At 35.2% G+C, this 16954-nt stretch overlaps 1 protein-coding gene across 3 annotated transcripts in view; it reads right to left on the bottom strand.

Moving 5' to 3' along the window:
* The window catches only part of LOC131051930 (uncharacterized), a 139942-nt gene extending 125289 nt beyond the window's left edge, over positions 1 to 14653 (bottom strand). Inside the window, exons 1-3 of one of the 3 annotated variants that reach the window (XM_057986532.2) lie at positions 14229 to 14653; positions 14003 to 14127; positions 10139 to 10205 (exon numbers count right to left, since the gene is read on the bottom strand). In XM_057986532.2, the coding sequence (XP_057842515.1) occupies positions 10139 to 10205; positions 14003 to 14127; positions 14229 to 14491 (455 nt within the window). In that variant the 5' untranslated portion in view covers positions 14492 to 14653. The remainder of the gene's footprint in view (positions 1 to 10138; positions 10206 to 14002; positions 14128 to 14228) is intronic. The other 2 variants (XM_057986531.2, XM_057986530.2) reach the window with 2 other exon arrangements.
* Between the last annotated feature and the right edge of the window lie 2301 nt (positions 14654 to 16954).

Here is a 16954-nt window from a genome sequence, read left to right as displayed (position 1 = left end):
TCAGACTCCCTCTGAATGTTGATTCTTCCTCTTCAAAGAAATGCAAGCAATTATCAAGATTTCCCTTCCTTGAATGCGATCTCTCATCATTCTTATGCTCCCCAGTCCATCCTGAAAGCATTAAGAGAGATTACTAATAGTTCAAGACTATCTCGAAGAGAAATATCAATGCCAGAATCATACATGATTCACTATCCCAATAGCATGAATTAATAACTACAAAAAAAAGAAAAAAAAATCATGAACATTAATTAAACGTGAACTACTTATCTCTTTATTGATGGATCTCAAAACCTTAGTCCACTTCCACTACAGGAGGGACACAACTGGAGCAATCAGGCCGAGTTTTTAGCTCTAGGCAACAATCCCATCACTATCGATAATAGAGTCATCTCCATCATCTATAGTCTGCAAGCAACACTATCAAAATTCCCACTTTTCAAATTCAGATCCACCTATAGATCGTTGAAAAGAAAAGTGATACCATCTACCATAATCATATCACTGTATTGATCCTTATATCGCTAATAAAGCTCTTCAAGATAATGTGAATCTAGCAAGGATCTTATTTGCTGGTTATAGAAAAGATCAATAGCCCCTTCAAGGATCCAATCACTTCCTTTTAATGCCTGAATAGCAACTTTTTCACTTGCTCCAGTAATCGCCATGAATTGTTGGACTTTGTCACAGTGTCCTCTACCCAGCTTATGCATTTTGGCAGTAGATGAAATGCAGAGGTCTTCACGGGTTAACAAAGAGCAAAATTTTAGATTTGTAGGTGTCTTTTCCAGAGATATTTATGGTGTATTGGAATACAACTATTATCCATAAAAAGACTTTCTTCCAAACATCCAAGATTTTCGGGCACTGGACAACCTGGTATTCCTCTTCTTGAGATTGTTGTCATCAAATTTATTGGCTTGAAGTTGCGTAAGCCCCCTCCTCACCTTGCTGATGAGACTATTGATACACCTTCTCATATAATGATCATCTTGATGGTACTATATTGGATTGTGTGACAAAGACTTTGATGCATTAGCATTATAATATGAACATCTGCAACAACAAATGCTAGCTCACAACATGTTATCACATCTGCAACATTGAGCGAACAACTCACAATATGACACCTTGTCATCATGTAAAATACCCCCTGCAGACTGTCAACACTAAACAACTGGGAGCAAGAGACTCACGTGACAAAGACTCACAAAACAAATAGTGAAGCCTGCTAACAACCAAAACACCTGTGAACTGTAAGTACATCTCTATATCACTCTCAAACTGTCGTTCTCTTTCAGCACCATCATAAGATCTTAAACATGTACTTTGTTTGTCTGCACTATTATAAACTTCTCCATCATATGACCTTGGTGAGGATGGTCATGAGCCTATTGGTGAAGTTCGAGATGACATATTATTTGCACTCAAATGTGTTGATATCCCGCACCGCTCAGTGGTAACTGCTTGACTATACACTGGAATTGAATTTTCGATCAACTGTACTAATGTCGTTGTACAAATACAAGTATAAATCACTGATCACAGACCCACAAATGTCAAACTATGACTACCAGAATGAAATCATAGCAAGCATGCATAGCGTTGATAGGTAAAAATAGAGTCGCAGAGGTTGAGATAAATCTGTCGATGAAGATAGTGAATTTGCTCCCAAAACTCTCATCAAAGTATAACCAATGGCGTCTCTAATTGCCAGTTGAAGATGGCGGTACATTAATCACACAAGGATAATAATCGCACCTCCTGCAGTTTGCAAACACAAAGGGATATCGATTTGTTAAATCAATCAAATGGAATGATCAATTTTGCATTTATGACCGCATGGCAGAGGTGGTCGATAACCCTTCACACATCACTCAACATTAAATATATATGGCACCATGTATAGACTAATCGATGCTCAAACTTGACCGAATCTAATCGCTAATGTTCAAAAGGTGAATTCGCTGATATGGAAGATCATAATCGCTGCCTCTAGATGATCAAAATTTACCGTTTGAAACTTAGTTGCTGAGAAAAAGTCAAAACGGAAATGCACAGCCAATATCGATTCAAAGTTGATCAAATGAAATGATCAACTTGAAGATTGCAGTTGCTTAATGAGATTGATACCCCATCATATGCCATAAGCGATTTCATTAAATGAAATGCATTTGAGATTGTAATCTTCTGCGTTGTGAATTTGTACTTCCTTCGTGAATCCTCACAGGCTGGTAGGGAACCCGCTCTAATACCATGTTAAAGTGGATCAGATGTATATAGGTAATTTTAAATTGTAATATAGTTCTTATTCACAAAGGTCAACTGATGTACATGCAAGAAAATGTTTGTTGTATGTTATTTCAACAATTTTGAATGCTCTTGTTATCGTATTAATCTTGCCTTTCACTTCCACGGCTGTCACCTTTTTATTCTCGATGTGTTGTCTGTCTTTGCATTACCGCCACTTCCATTGACGGCATATTATTTATATACAACAGTGATCCATAAAGGAGTCACGACTCCTTGTGGAACCGACATGATTCCTCAAGGAGTCATGACTCCTATGTGGAGTCATGTCGGCACATATCAACAATGCAATACCCATGATAATCTCGTCGGGTTTATCATAACAAATAATCGGTCAACCAAACCGATGTGATAACTTACAATAAATCGGTAATTGCAAAATGAAATAATATAATTGATATTATGAATAATTAGTAACACAAGGTTGTTACTAATTATTCATAATGTTGATTATAATATTAATCATAATATTCAACCGATCAATCTATATGTGATCAGAATAATAAGTAGAGATATACGGATAAATACAAGACAAATGTCTAAGGCCGTAAGGCCAATTAGACATTTGGTTTATCCAACCGAGCCATCTATTTCAACATTGATGTGTTTTTTACACACATGCGAACACAGAATAAAATACCATAAGTATCTTATCCTCTCTTGAACAAAATCTCTCGGATGCTGAAGATTAGCTTAAGTATCATTCGAGACGACTCCAAGGTTCATGAATGTAGGGTCACTACGTGTGGATAAGCTTAGTTGGTTTGATGTGATTATGTTGGAATCACAAGGGGACTTACATTCGAATGCCTAAATGCTTAATTTGATGGAACTTAGGTTCTATCTACTCAATTGGAAGATAAAAAAGAGCAAAAGAGGTAGGGTTTGAGAGAGTCTATCCTAGGCCTAAGAATGTAAGAAGATAGATGAATGAATAGGTGGAATCCTACCAAGCTAGGTCTCACCATCAACTTGAACAATTCGACACAAGCTCAATGCAATCTTCTAAGGACGTTTCAAAGATGTTCGAACCAATACCGCCAAACAATGATCACCATTCAAGTTAATGCATAAACAATGAGTGTAGGACGATTCGAGGTTAAGCTCATGTTATTCCAGTTGACCACACAAGGCACGCTCACAATCAGTAAGAGGCTAGTCGTATGGACTAAGCGGATTCCACATGAATACATTCAACAACTTCTTCCATTCAATCTAATCAACATGAAAATAAATTGATAAGTAGAACCATGAGGCTTGTTGAAATAACAAATTTCACCATAACTTCAATGAAAAGAGTATCTCATTTACAAGTCATACCAGCAATTCTTCCCTCTCCTAATCTACTTTTATTCTAATTGCTATTCTATTCTCTCCTAACTATTAGCTATTCTCCAACTATTAACTATTAGCCTTTACAAATGAAGAGCTTGAGCTTTTATAGAGAGCTCCTTTACAATTAACAGCCAGGATTGATTCTCCATCAATGGCCAAGATTTTACAATGAAAGCCCTAATTAGGGTTGTTACAACAAACTTCTCCTTAGCCAATGAGAAAATTGCATTCCATGAGTGTGGACCAATAGATATCAGGGGGTAGGTGCCTTGGAATTTGTGCCTTTGTGTATGAGTCTGATTCATTGAACTTAGACGTGTTGATGTGGACTTCATTGACTAGAGGGATAATGACTAGGACGCCATCCGGGATGCCACTTCAACTCGTACCTTTGTAGACTTGGAGTGATTGTATGACTTCTCCTTAACACTCCTTTGATCTCTTCATGCCTCCAAGGTATGGTGAGAATCGAGATTCCTCTTAGGTATTTTGTGCTTGTAAATGAAGCCTTCCCTTTGCATGTTAAAGTAGATCTTGCTCTTGTATTAGTAAATATTTCTTGTGTAGTCATCTACTTGTGCTCGTTCATGAAATCTCCTTGAGGATATCTTCCTTGCAACTGGATCTTGATATTGACATTTTCTCTTCAGGACACTTATCCTCCTCCAACGTGATTCTCTTCATTTCTTTCCTCAATAAGTATCAAACACACATGATTTATAACCTTTTCATATTCCTACTTAATCAAAGTACATACTATAGGTGCAATTCAATCAAATTAGGAGGCATTGTATATATCTTCAAAGAATTTCACTCTAGACCATCTCTAAGGTACATCAATTAGGTAAGTTCGCTCTAGGAGGAGTGTGAGGTACATCATTTGATAAAACTTGCCCTCAATCATCAGCAAGGTACATCATTTTGTGAAATTCGCTCCCAATCTCTAGTGAGGTACATCACTTCAAAAATTTCACTATGAGGTCTTGGTAAGGTACATACTTGAAAAGTTCGCTCCAAAGTCCTTGTAAGGTACATGCCATTTGGCAAAAAATCGCTCTAGGAAGTGAGTAGGGTACATGAACTTTGCTTGATGTAGTGACTTCGCTCTATGTCCCTGCTAGGGACAGGACCTATAATAAAGTTCGCTCACTATCCTTTGAGGGACAAGACTTCTAAGATGAAACTCGCCCTTGCTTAGGACAGTACCTATATGATCAAAATTCATTTGCTGACCTTTGCAAAGCATGTTCTCATCAATTTGCTGCATGTTATTTGGCTGGTCAAGGCCAAGATAAGTACTTCGCTCCATGTCCTTAGCAAGAACAGGCCCTATATAAAATTTTCGCTCTAAAACCTTGATGAGGACATGGTCAAAGTGAGGTTTGCTCTCTGTCCTTGCTAGGGACAAGACCTATTAGCAATTTGCTTATTGTCCTCTCTAAGAATAAGCCTCCTAAGGCAGTTCGCTCTATGTCCTTAGCAGGGACAGGCCCTAAAGTGCAAATTTCGCTTTGTGTCCTAGGTAAGGACGAAGTTAAGATGTGAGAATTTCGCTCATCGTCCTTTGGAAGGACAAAGCATGATAGACAAAACTTGCTCAATATCCTTTGAAAGGACAAGGTCAAGATGGAAAATTTCGGTCAATGACCTTCGGGAGGACGGGACTCAAAGACAAAGTTCGCTCTTGACCATGGTGAGGACAAGAGCTAAATGCAAAAATTCAAGGAGGACACCATTCAAACAACCAAGGCTTATGCTTGCAACTAGAAGTGTGATCAAATAACACAAGAAACCTAGGCATGATACAAAGGAGTCCTTCTATTTACCTATCATGCTCAACTCACTTGATTTTCTTAGTTCCTCATTTCAATTATAACCCTACAAACAAGATACAAGTCATTCATTTCAAAAGCCTTGACAACTGACTGTCTTTACTCCAACCTCAGGAGACCACCCTGACTTGATGAACCCTCTAGCTACTTGAGAAACTCTATCCCTTCAATGCAAAGATTAATAGCAAAGACTCTAAGACAACCTAGAAAACGAGAAGGATTAAGCCTAAAAAGCGAAAAGTGGGGGTAGCCATTTGCAATGGGGCAATGTGTGAATACCTCACAACAGATAGGAACTTAGTAGATTTGTTCTAATACTATGTAGAAGTTAATGATTTAACCTCACAAGCCAAGAATCATCTGCAAGCACACCACATGTTACAATATAGAGATCAAGCAAGATTAATATGCTTGACAACCTAAAAATTCTATATTGATTGCACAAAAGAATTATGTTACAATGAATGAATGAATCCTTATGAAAGGATGAATAAAACCCTAGATGCAAACCCTAAAGCTGGATTAAATTAGCTAGTGCCAAATGTCACAATAATGAATGAGAGAGCTTAATCTATAATTAGCCTAATTTAATAAAAGGAAAAAGCACCTAAGTTTAGCTTTAGTGAATAAAGTAATTAAAGGACCTAATTAATTAAATAATTAGATAATATCCTAATTACTCCAACAATATTTTGTTTTGTGATATTCTTGGTTTCTTGCACTTTTGGTTTCGCCCAATCAATTTTGTTTGTGTTCTTCAAGAGAATGTCAAGGCAATCGATAGCATGAGAGGTCCAAAAACATGATGGATGCTCATCCTAAAGCATATCCATTGCCACCACATATGCTACTACATTATTGATTACAACTTCCATAACATTTTCAATGCCCACCTATAACACAATCTCCCCCAACATTATACTCAAATTGTCTACATTATTTACCTTATTAGAGGTGTCTATGGACTTTGAAAACATCATCTTACCATTTGAAACCACTACAAAGTTGATAAGGATGTAGTTCATTCCATCTATCCACCTATCTAAAATTATGGTGCATTCAAATTGGCTTCATTATTTCCTTTGATCTTCAAAAATTGGTTTTGCCTATGACAACCTGCCAGAGTAAACACTCACTTAAGTCGTATGAAGAGAGCACCTTTTGCCATTTCCCTACGACTATCAACACAATGACTAAATACTCAAAATATGAATTCTTTGCCACATTGAAAGGAAGATTGTAAAACTAAAAACTAACACAAACTATATCTACTCCCTCATGCGTCTACTTGTTCCCATTGTACCTTGAACTGAAAATCATGCTCCGAGTGTTTTGAGGTACGAACAAGCCATGTTACTAAGCTCTACTGAAATTGGACAATGTCAATGTGTTGCACATTCATGGACCACAATTGAAGTCCACAATCACTATCAATCATATCCACCTCTATTTCTTGCACCAAGTTGAGCTTAATGGCTATAGTTATGGATTTGTTTATCCTCGTCCTCTCTAATTTTTTCAAATCCATCAATACAAAAGGTTGCCTATTTCTCATTTTCCTTCACTCGTGGCATTGGGACCATAATCTAACATCATCGCAAGGAATACATGTGAAGTGGTACTTGAGGCAATCAATGTCTCCATTTACTTTTTGACAGTAGTTGCAAATAACATGTAATGTCCCCAATTAAGAACCCTAAGAAAGTCTGCTAAACTTTTATTTATTTTTTTCAGATTACTATTATCAGGAATGATTTTTCAAGATTTAACTCAACATCTATCAATAAATGATTGACAAATTATATGAAATCAATATAACTTCAAATACGCCCTAGAAATGACAGTGATTGATAATATTTTTTAGCCTTAGAATATTAAATAATTAGATTTGGGCGGTCAAATGGACCCTCAATAAAATTAATAAATAATCAAGAGTATAAACCGAAGAAATTGCAAATCAAGCGAGCAAGATTAGATTTGATTGTTAGAAGCAATTATGAGATCAAAACAAGTCACCAACTTGGCATTCCACCAAACAATATTAATGATAATTTAGCAATCAAATCCAAAGCAAGTTATGATAGGAGATAATAGCAAATTAGGGCTCAAAATAACAGCAACAATTCAATATATAATCAGACAACTTACAGTGGTCATATGGCTTGTATGGAAAGCCACAAATATTTTCAAATTGTTGTACAGAAGTGCAGGATTAGGTGCAAGCCTGGAAATAGCCAAAAGCCAAAAAGACATGGCAGTAATAATGCTAATAAGTGCTGGAAACAGCCTAAAAACCGTAGGCACAGCAGTATGCTGCTGAAAGGAAGGTAAAATAATAGCTTGGAGGTTGTACAATTGGTGTTAGGAAAGCCAATAGAGCTGAGAATGATGTCAAAACAAAGTGCAACACTAAACCCTTCAGGTGCAGCCAATATGAGTTGCAAATATTCAATGAATATGATAATATGTTCCAAAAACCTCGCAAAAAATGTTGATATTGCAGATGTAGAGCAGATTGCTTGCCAAAATGAACCAAAATGCTTACAATAATGAGAACCAATGCATTACTTGAGTAGAATCACCACAAATGGATATGCGGGTTTTCCTATCCTTGAGTGCACAATTTTGAAATTGAATTCAATAATGACAACAATGGATAATTAATTTGGGCGCTTACCTTTCTTGTATAGGTACCTCACTTTGAGCCCCCTAATAACTCATTTTTCCCTAAGTGAAAATAAAAAATACATAGGCCTCATAACGCCTCATTTATATGACCTCTAATAACAACACTTAAATCGGCCTTTTAAACAATAATCAAACCTAATTTGGAATTTATTTCCCTTATCATGTCCCTCACCCTACGGGAACTAGAGATAGGCTATGGGTCTCCAACTAATGTCTTCAATTTTGAAAAAGGGACATGCCATAATAGTCCCTAGAGTCAGTCCTAGTGCGCCATGTTTCCAAGTAACATCCCTTTCAATAGTAGATTCGCTTGCACTTCCTAATATTGACATTATTGTATGTTAACTTGCTAAATGCCAGCAAAACATTTATTAAATTAAAAATATGCAACATTTTTTAGTTAAAAAACAACAAAATATCCAACGTTTTTTAAATCCATGATTTAACAATACATTCAAACGCAATGTATATCATCAAAAGCAATTGAGATAGACATAAAAATTGTGATGAAAAACATGAAAAGCAAGGTCTTTAAGCTTTATCTTCGTAAATGAATAAATTAATTATAAAGGAGTGCCCCCACTCCCCATAGAACAACTTGAATGTGCATGTTCAAGTATTATTTAGGTCTCACCAAGGCAACATCATTGTGAAGAGTTTTTTGAGGTCTCATTGAGGCAACGTCATTGTGAAGAGTTTCTAATCTCGTATTTGCAAAAATTTATCATGTTTGAGATCATCTTCCAGTGACCATGTTGTTTCTTTTATTTCCCCTATTTTGAAGAAAAATACAAAGGTGTCAAAAATTTCTCTGTTTTGTGGTCCTGATTTAGTGACACCATGTTGAAGTTGGCCTTGTGTTCTCACAACAACTATGATTTGGAAAGACATAACAATGTCACGAGCCCTCAGAATTGAGTGTCATTTTCACATTTTGCATAATTTTTTGAAAGCGGGCTTTGTGGTCCCACAGTGGCAACACCATGATCTGCATGTTATGGCCAAAGAGAAACATTGTAAAAATATCACTGTAGAGCTGCCACTAGGTTCGGCAGGTCATAGTCCAGCCAAGGAGACCCTGCATTAAGGTGTGGCAAAGAAGATACCATGAGACAACAAGATGAAGTTATATAAATAGAGATGCAAAGAGACACAAAGATGAGGGATATCGATATAAATACCATGAGATACAATGTACCGGTATCGCAACAAAAATATCATGATTAACTTAAACGTATCATGGTCAAACATGGCACACAATAAAATTCAAAAGATGGCAGATGGGAATTCAGCAAAAGACAGAAATAATAAATCAATTCCTTCCATGTAGGATGGCTTCTAATTGTATGCATCAAATAGATTAAAAAAAAAAAAAGTTGGTGAGATTGAGGATTAAGGAAGCTGAAGAAATTTGAAGACCAAGTAGGCAGAATAGACCATGTTTTTGTGATAAACTAGACTTTGAATAGATAAGTACCTTATATTAAGCTGCTTGTTGCTTATAAATACATTTCTGCAATATTAGAATTTTACCACATAAATTTTGGCTTCCAATTGTGTGTGTGCAGTTTGATCTGGCAGTGTAGTTGATGGTTGTTCAAATAATCCTCGGCCATGTCACCAATTAATGTTGTGGAAGGTTTTTATTTTAAATTCTTGTCTTTAATTTTTGGCCTTTAAAACCCACCTATTAATAAGGGCCATTTGAAATTTCATGAGAGCAAATTAGTCAAAATTATTGTATTACTTTAATATGTTCGGCAATTAATTTTATGGATGAGGACCCATTTATCAATGCTCAACCTTTATAGGATTTGTGGCTAAATATTTTCAATTTTCATCAAGAAATTTTTATTCCTCAACCCTTACAACTTCACACATTAATTAAAATTTATGGGGTTTATTGATGGACATGATACAAATATGTAAAGAAAGGCCAAAAAATTCTTAAAACCAAAAGATTTCACCCATACCTAGAAAAGCAACCCAATGCCATCAGCTTAAAAAATACACCATACAATCTCAAGAGTGTTTCAGCAGCTGTAGAAAACATCAACAAAAGGAGATTAAATTAAGTAGTATAACTTTTTAACTGTATGTTGTCAATCATAAATATCTAAAAATCAAAAACATACAGCTCAGACCACATACAAAAGATAGAAATAGCAAACTCTATTCCCTTTAAATAAGGCAAATTTTTTGCTTTCATCGTAAAGATGGTTGAAACACAATTTGAGAGAAACAATCAACTTTAATAGAAGCTACGAAGGACTCAATACATAAGTCTGAATTATGTTACTTTACAAAAGAAACATCCAAAACAAACTTTTTAACGTTGCATATCAATTTTATCTAACAAGAAACCACTTTGATAGTGTTTTACCTAATAAAGACTAGTCATCTTTTTTAACTCTTAAAGTGTGTTAAATTCTAGAGAATGATTGTAATATCCTCTCTTCACGAAATCAACATGTGGGATTCACGAGCCCATTTTTATAATTCTTGATGGACAAGGGATGATTGCTAGGAAAGTATATACCGGTGAGGATCAGTTTCATTCATTTGTTATTAATATCTTTGCTGAGTTTTTGAAATTTTGGAGGTAGGTTGGTGAAATGATGGGAAATGAGATCCTAACCTAGAGATATAAACTAAGATCCCAAATCAATATCAATCTCATTAGGGGAAATAGCCACCAAGATCCAACTTCAGTCCTAAAGAAGAGTTGGATGTTGTGCATGATTATTTCCTCATTTTGATTTGATATGATTTGATGTGAAGATACAAGAACTAGGTTAAATCATGCGAAATTGACAATATTCAGCATAAATAGAAAGATACAAAACTGAAAGTCAACTCAGAAGTATAGATCTAGAAATGGAATGCTGAACAATAGTGCTAGGCGCCCTAGTCCTAGAGGTGTTTTCATCAGCTAAAACTTTGAATTTTGGATCAGGATGCTTTGTAGATCACTCTCCCTCAAATTCAGCCAAAAAGTGTCGAACACGTGCAAAACGGCATAGTCCAAGGGTTTTTGCTTGTTTGAAATCTAGAACTGTGTGTCTCAATTTACTCTACACAAATCTGTAACTTTCTACTGTCAGATCTATAACCTACACACACAGAGGGAAAATGTTGTGTTGTATAGGGCTTGCCTAAGTCAACCCCAGGTAGGTATTAACCTTCACTACAGTGATGATTGATTAGAAGAGAGCTTACCCCTACTAGGGAAGAGGCTGAATCAAAAATGAAATGCTGAATTGACAAGATTATACCTCAAGATTGATAATGGTGGTGATGCAAACACTCTTTGGATAAGTCCTCAAAGTGTTAACGCAATAACATGATAAATCATAACAAAATCCATCATGAAGACATACTTGAAGAAAAGTTCTTGCAGCTTGATCCTCTTGAATGAAGGAATTAAGGCTTGAAATGGAATTGCTAGATAGTGAAAGATGATCAAATGAATTAAAGATGATGCCTTTATATAAGGTTCTCAAGGTATTTTCACTTTTAGGCTGACTTCCAACAGTCATATTAAAATATCGGGATCAGATCACAAATGGCGGGAATTGGCACTCTGAAGCATTCAAATTTGGACTCCTCCTGGAAGGACTATGCCACTAGGCGCCATAGGCCAGCTAAAAAGGTACCAAAGCAGGGTGGTTGCAAAATCCATAGGCCTAGGACATTGGATCGAGACACGTCATGAGTATATGACAACAGTTTGGATGAGATAAAGCCAAAATAGGCTGAAAACAACCTAGAAGGAGGCACACTAAATCAAGGGACCAAAACGGAGTGTGAAATTGTAAGAGATTACAATTTATGACACTACAGTTGGAATCGAGAACCTCACCATTAGTCTCCTCATGAGGGATTTACCCTATGGGGACTTCTTTACTACTAAGTTTGTTCATACCCTTGATAAATTTAAGTGTACATTTTCATTATATGTGCCTTGGAGAAAACCTGTTCTTATATCTTAGGACCTTTGGAGAGATAATGAGGACAAGACCATATCATGCAACCTATCATCAGATTTAGGTGTGAGTCAATTGTTCAACATGCTTTTTCTCAAATCTTTATGGCAAGTGGTTCTCAATTTATGATTGATTTATTGATGAGAGATTTGTTGAACATTATGTTGTCATTGATGTCAAACGTGTTGTCAATGTTGTTGATCAAGAAGGTCGTAATTTTAATTACTTTTGTCATGCCATAACAGAGCATCTGAGATTATGAAGGATAGAGTCAAGAATGTTTGGTATCTCTCTTAATGTTATCATTATGTTTCGGTATCAGTTGTTCCCGATTGTCTAGCATATGTGTTGTTGTCTGGAAGCATCTGTGGTAGGTTTCTGAAATCTGTTGCTCAGAGACTAGATGCACACCTAGTTGCACTGGCATGATGTTTAGCACCACATTCTAACGCAATGATGTGTTATGACTTGCAATTTGGAAGACAAGTAAGGCTACACACAAAGAAAAATACATTCAAGTTTAAGAGGTGGAGCTCAAGAAGAAGGGAAGTTATAGCGTTACATCAACATTGGGGGCAAGGGGACGTAGGGACAGGTTTCAAGGACGGTGGACAAAGGGCATAAGGTTCCTCATGGTCAGGATCCCCCAAACTAACACCAACCAGCCCTACATCTGAAGTGGCAGCATCCTCATCAACTTGTGATGATTCCTCTGGCTCTGCATCCCATTGTGTCGTTGGACTCTCTTTGAACACAAGTGTCTAGTGGTCAATGAGACGCAAAGCACTATACAGCCACGAGCTTTTCTGCTCTCCTAGAGGTAAGTTTGTTCCTCTTAAGAGGCTGGATGAAGCTATGCATAGACCAGTTCCTCTCAGCAGCTGAAGAACTAGAAACCTGAGATAGCAAACGAATTGCTAGTGGTACTCAAAGGTTCTATTTTGGGTATCAAAGATTCTCATTGTCTAGTTAAGGACCAACTTGCATCAACTTCGGAGTAAAACAAGTAGATGAAAAAGACCAAAAAGATATGAGAGGAGAGGGTATATATCTTTTAGAAAGTTGGAACAGTTGAAAAGAAAAACTTTTTATCTTGGATTGTAAAGCTTATCAAGTACATAAATAATTTAACAGAGCAACTTTTTTTCAAAAATTTATTCAGTGAGAACATAATTGAGAGAAAGGAAGAGCTCATATGAATGACAGAAGATCTATTCACAAAGCAAAAATAACAAGATCTGCAGACCCATAAACTATCTTTGACCTTGTAAACACTAAAAAAATTCTATTATATTATATTATATTCTTTAATTACTTGTTAAATACATCGTTTCACTGGAGGTATAATTTTAAAATGGATTCCTCAAGTTCTCTTTGATTGTATTGACTAAATAACTCGTGTAACCGGTTACGATTGCAAATTTCTGAGAAATTGTAATGATCCTATTTTAAAAAGTGAGGCACGAAGACTGCCCACGCTATTTTTTTGGAATAAAAACTGCAAATGGATCTCTCATAACTGAGCCATTGTAGCAAATATCTTTGTATTATATTATTATCTGAAGAAAAAAAGTGATACATGAGACTGCCAAACACTTAATTTTTTCCTCAGAAAAGGTACAGGATTGGCCTCTTATAGCCGGGCCAATGTGACTGATCGATAATGAAGAGCAGTCACCACAATGAAGAAGTGAGTTCCCGCCTATGCTCCCTAAAATAAAGTGGCCAATAAAAGTGAGCCAAAAATTGTGTGTGCGTGCATTCAAGTTGTGAGCTAAACCCCAAAGTTCGGAGCTAATTCTATCGAGGGTTTTTAGTTTCTACGAATAACTTTACAGAAGGCATACATACTTTCACGGCTACGGATTCCATTAACGACATCCAAGAAGGCCTTAGCAACTGGCTTCTTAAGAATATCTTGATACACCAAAAGCGATGAAGCTTCCTTCATCAGTTGATTTGCTGCTTTCTCGATCCTGTTTGCATTTCAATTATATTTCTTTAGTCGATAACTCAAATAAAAACTAACAATGCATATTAATTATTCTCTACTCAATTGCAGTGTAACAAACATTACGGATAACGTGCTCTTTTCTCAAACGCAAAGCCTGCCAATATAACACCATTTCTTCTTCTCCTCTGTTTAATGTTGTGTTGCTTTGTAATCTTAGAGTTCGCTGTGTTAACAGTGCTGCCATAGCCATTCCAATTTACTATAGGATTGCCCAGTAGTGTAGAAGAAGATTTCAAAATTAAGGTAACAGGAGTATTGCTAACTTGCAAGACGTGCATATTTATCAATTTTATCAAGAAGCTGTCTGAGTTAGACGGAACAAACATATTTGATGCGTTACATCTATAGGCTCTAAATTACATCAAGGCGCTGAAAAGATTTCGATACATGAAGTCTTATCCTGTCTTTTACTTGCTTTCAAAAATTCTGGCTATAACAAGTATTTCTTTTTTGGCGAGAAAGAGGATTGAATGAATGAATGAAGCAAAGATGTGTTTCCATTAATTTTGGTGAAATGGATAATTTGTTAATATAGACTCATATTACAAGTTGCAAAAATTTGATTAGCCCTCAAGCAACAAAATACAGAGATATTTGATTAGCCATCAAGCAACAAAATACAGAGATATAAAGTTTGTTAAGAGTATATTAAAAAAAAGGTTATTTAAAGATATGTAGAGTGATAGGGTCTTATTTCAAACTTTTTTTTTTTTTTAACATTTTAATTTTCATTCTTTTATTATAATTATGATTAATGGTTCTTTATTTTTATTTCGATATTTTTATTTTAAAATATGGTAGTTAATGGCTTTTTTTACAACTTGTTCTAATATTTATCTAGTGTCATTATTAAAGAACATATAAGTGAAAAATAGATGTTGTGGAAAGATTTATTTCTATAAAATTACACTCCATACAAGCTATTGAAATATTTTTTAAAGAGAAACCCCATAAATCTTAATAAAATCAATAATAGCCCAAAGATTCCCAACAATAGCACCAGCAAGCCATGTGAGGAAAACCAAAAGGTAACAAAAAATATTGAGACTATGGGAAGATAAATTTGATATAATAATATTCACAATTTTACAAAATTAAAATCTTATAATTTTTTAAAGGAAAATAAACTTTCCCGAAGGTTGTTGCCTACATTAAATAAGGTGTGAGTAATAAATAATAGAAGCATTTGTCATTGATGTCTATACAAAAATAAAAGAAGTTACCATAGATAGATAATATTTGTTGACTGCACTAGGAAATTTGAATGATACTTACAATAATTGTTTTGAATATTGTTGTTGTTCTCTCCCACGAGAATGAATGGTACTAATCGGGTATGATGTCTAATTTTATTAGACTCAAAAGATGAGAACGATGGTGTAGTCACATAAATCTGTCCACTTAATTAAATGAATACTTAGTATTTATTTGATTATTTAACCATCAATTAATAATTGTTTAAATTAATATTTAATTAATTCATCTTAACCCTCTTCTCCTATTAATTAAATAAATTATTTAATTTATTTGATTTAATTCACTTAACCAAATTCATACCATTAATTAAATAAATAAATCATATTTGTTTAATTAAATCTTCTCTCACATTTAAATAAATTAATATTTATTTAAATCCCCCAAAATCCCACCTCTCACATTTAAATAAATTAATATTTATTTAAATCCCCCAAAATCCCACCTCTCACATTTAAATAAATAAATCATTTATTTAAATCACCTTTATCCTCCACCCACTTGTATTTTCCTACAAAATCAAGTTGCACAACTATTTTAAATAAATTATTTATTTAAAATCCTATTTATCCTCACCCACTTGAAACCTTTAATGGTTTCCCTTAAAGTATTCAAACTTGATGGCTTTAAAGTCTTCAAACTTGATGGCTTCCTTCTATAGTCTTCTTAAGACTTTAATGGTTTTCCTTAAAGTCTTCAAGCCTTTAATGGTTCCCCTCAAAGTCTTCAAGCATTTTAATGCTTTATCTTCCTTTTTCTCATTTAAATAAATTAATATTTATTTGAATATATATCCAAATACAACTTGCACACATTTATTGAAATAAATAAATTTTTATTTTAATAAAATCCTATTTTCCCTCACCCACCAAATCCACTTGCAAAATCTAATCCCCTTCTAGATTCTTCTACCCCCTTCCTAATTAGCCTAATCCATCCCCTAATTATTGTCACATTCCTAAGCAAAATGGAGTCACTTCTCAAAGCCTAAAAGTCTTTGATAACCATTAAAGGCTTTCAACCTTCAACCACTAAAAGCCTAAAAGTCTTGGATAACCTTTGAAAGCTTCCAACCTTCAACCACTTAATCCACAAAGTCTTCAAAAACCATTAATGGTTAACCCAAACCTTCCCACATGGTTAAAACATTTGTTTTGACTCAACCTCTACCCAACCCAAGGGTCTCATCAGGCCATTAATGCTTTGACCATGATTATCTCTTAAACATTTGCACAAAGGTTTATCCTTGGATTAACTCTTAATCCAGTGGGTAATCTTAATTTAGGCTTGACCCTTACCTTCTAGATAACCATGAGGTCTTCTCAGGTCTTTAATGCCTCCAACCTCTTCTCTCAACTCAATCCTATGTTGACACTTGTCACTATTTTATTAGTGCCAATTGTGCACATGGATCCCCAACTTTCAAGCTTGACCCTTGATTAAACCTTTCAATCCTGGCCATCCATTGCTCCATTTTTCCTATAAATAAAGCCCATTCCTTCATAATCCAAATCCTGAAAACTTGTATGCATTTA

The sequence above is a fragment of the Cryptomeria japonica genome, chromosome 8 (assembly GCF_030272615.1).
Source record: "Cryptomeria japonica chromosome 8, Sugi_1.0, whole genome shotgun sequence".
NCBI lineage: Eukaryota > Viridiplantae > Streptophyta > Pinopsida > Cupressales > Cupressaceae > Cryptomeria > Cryptomeria japonica.
This window is presented reverse-complemented; position numbering and strand designations above follow the sequence as displayed.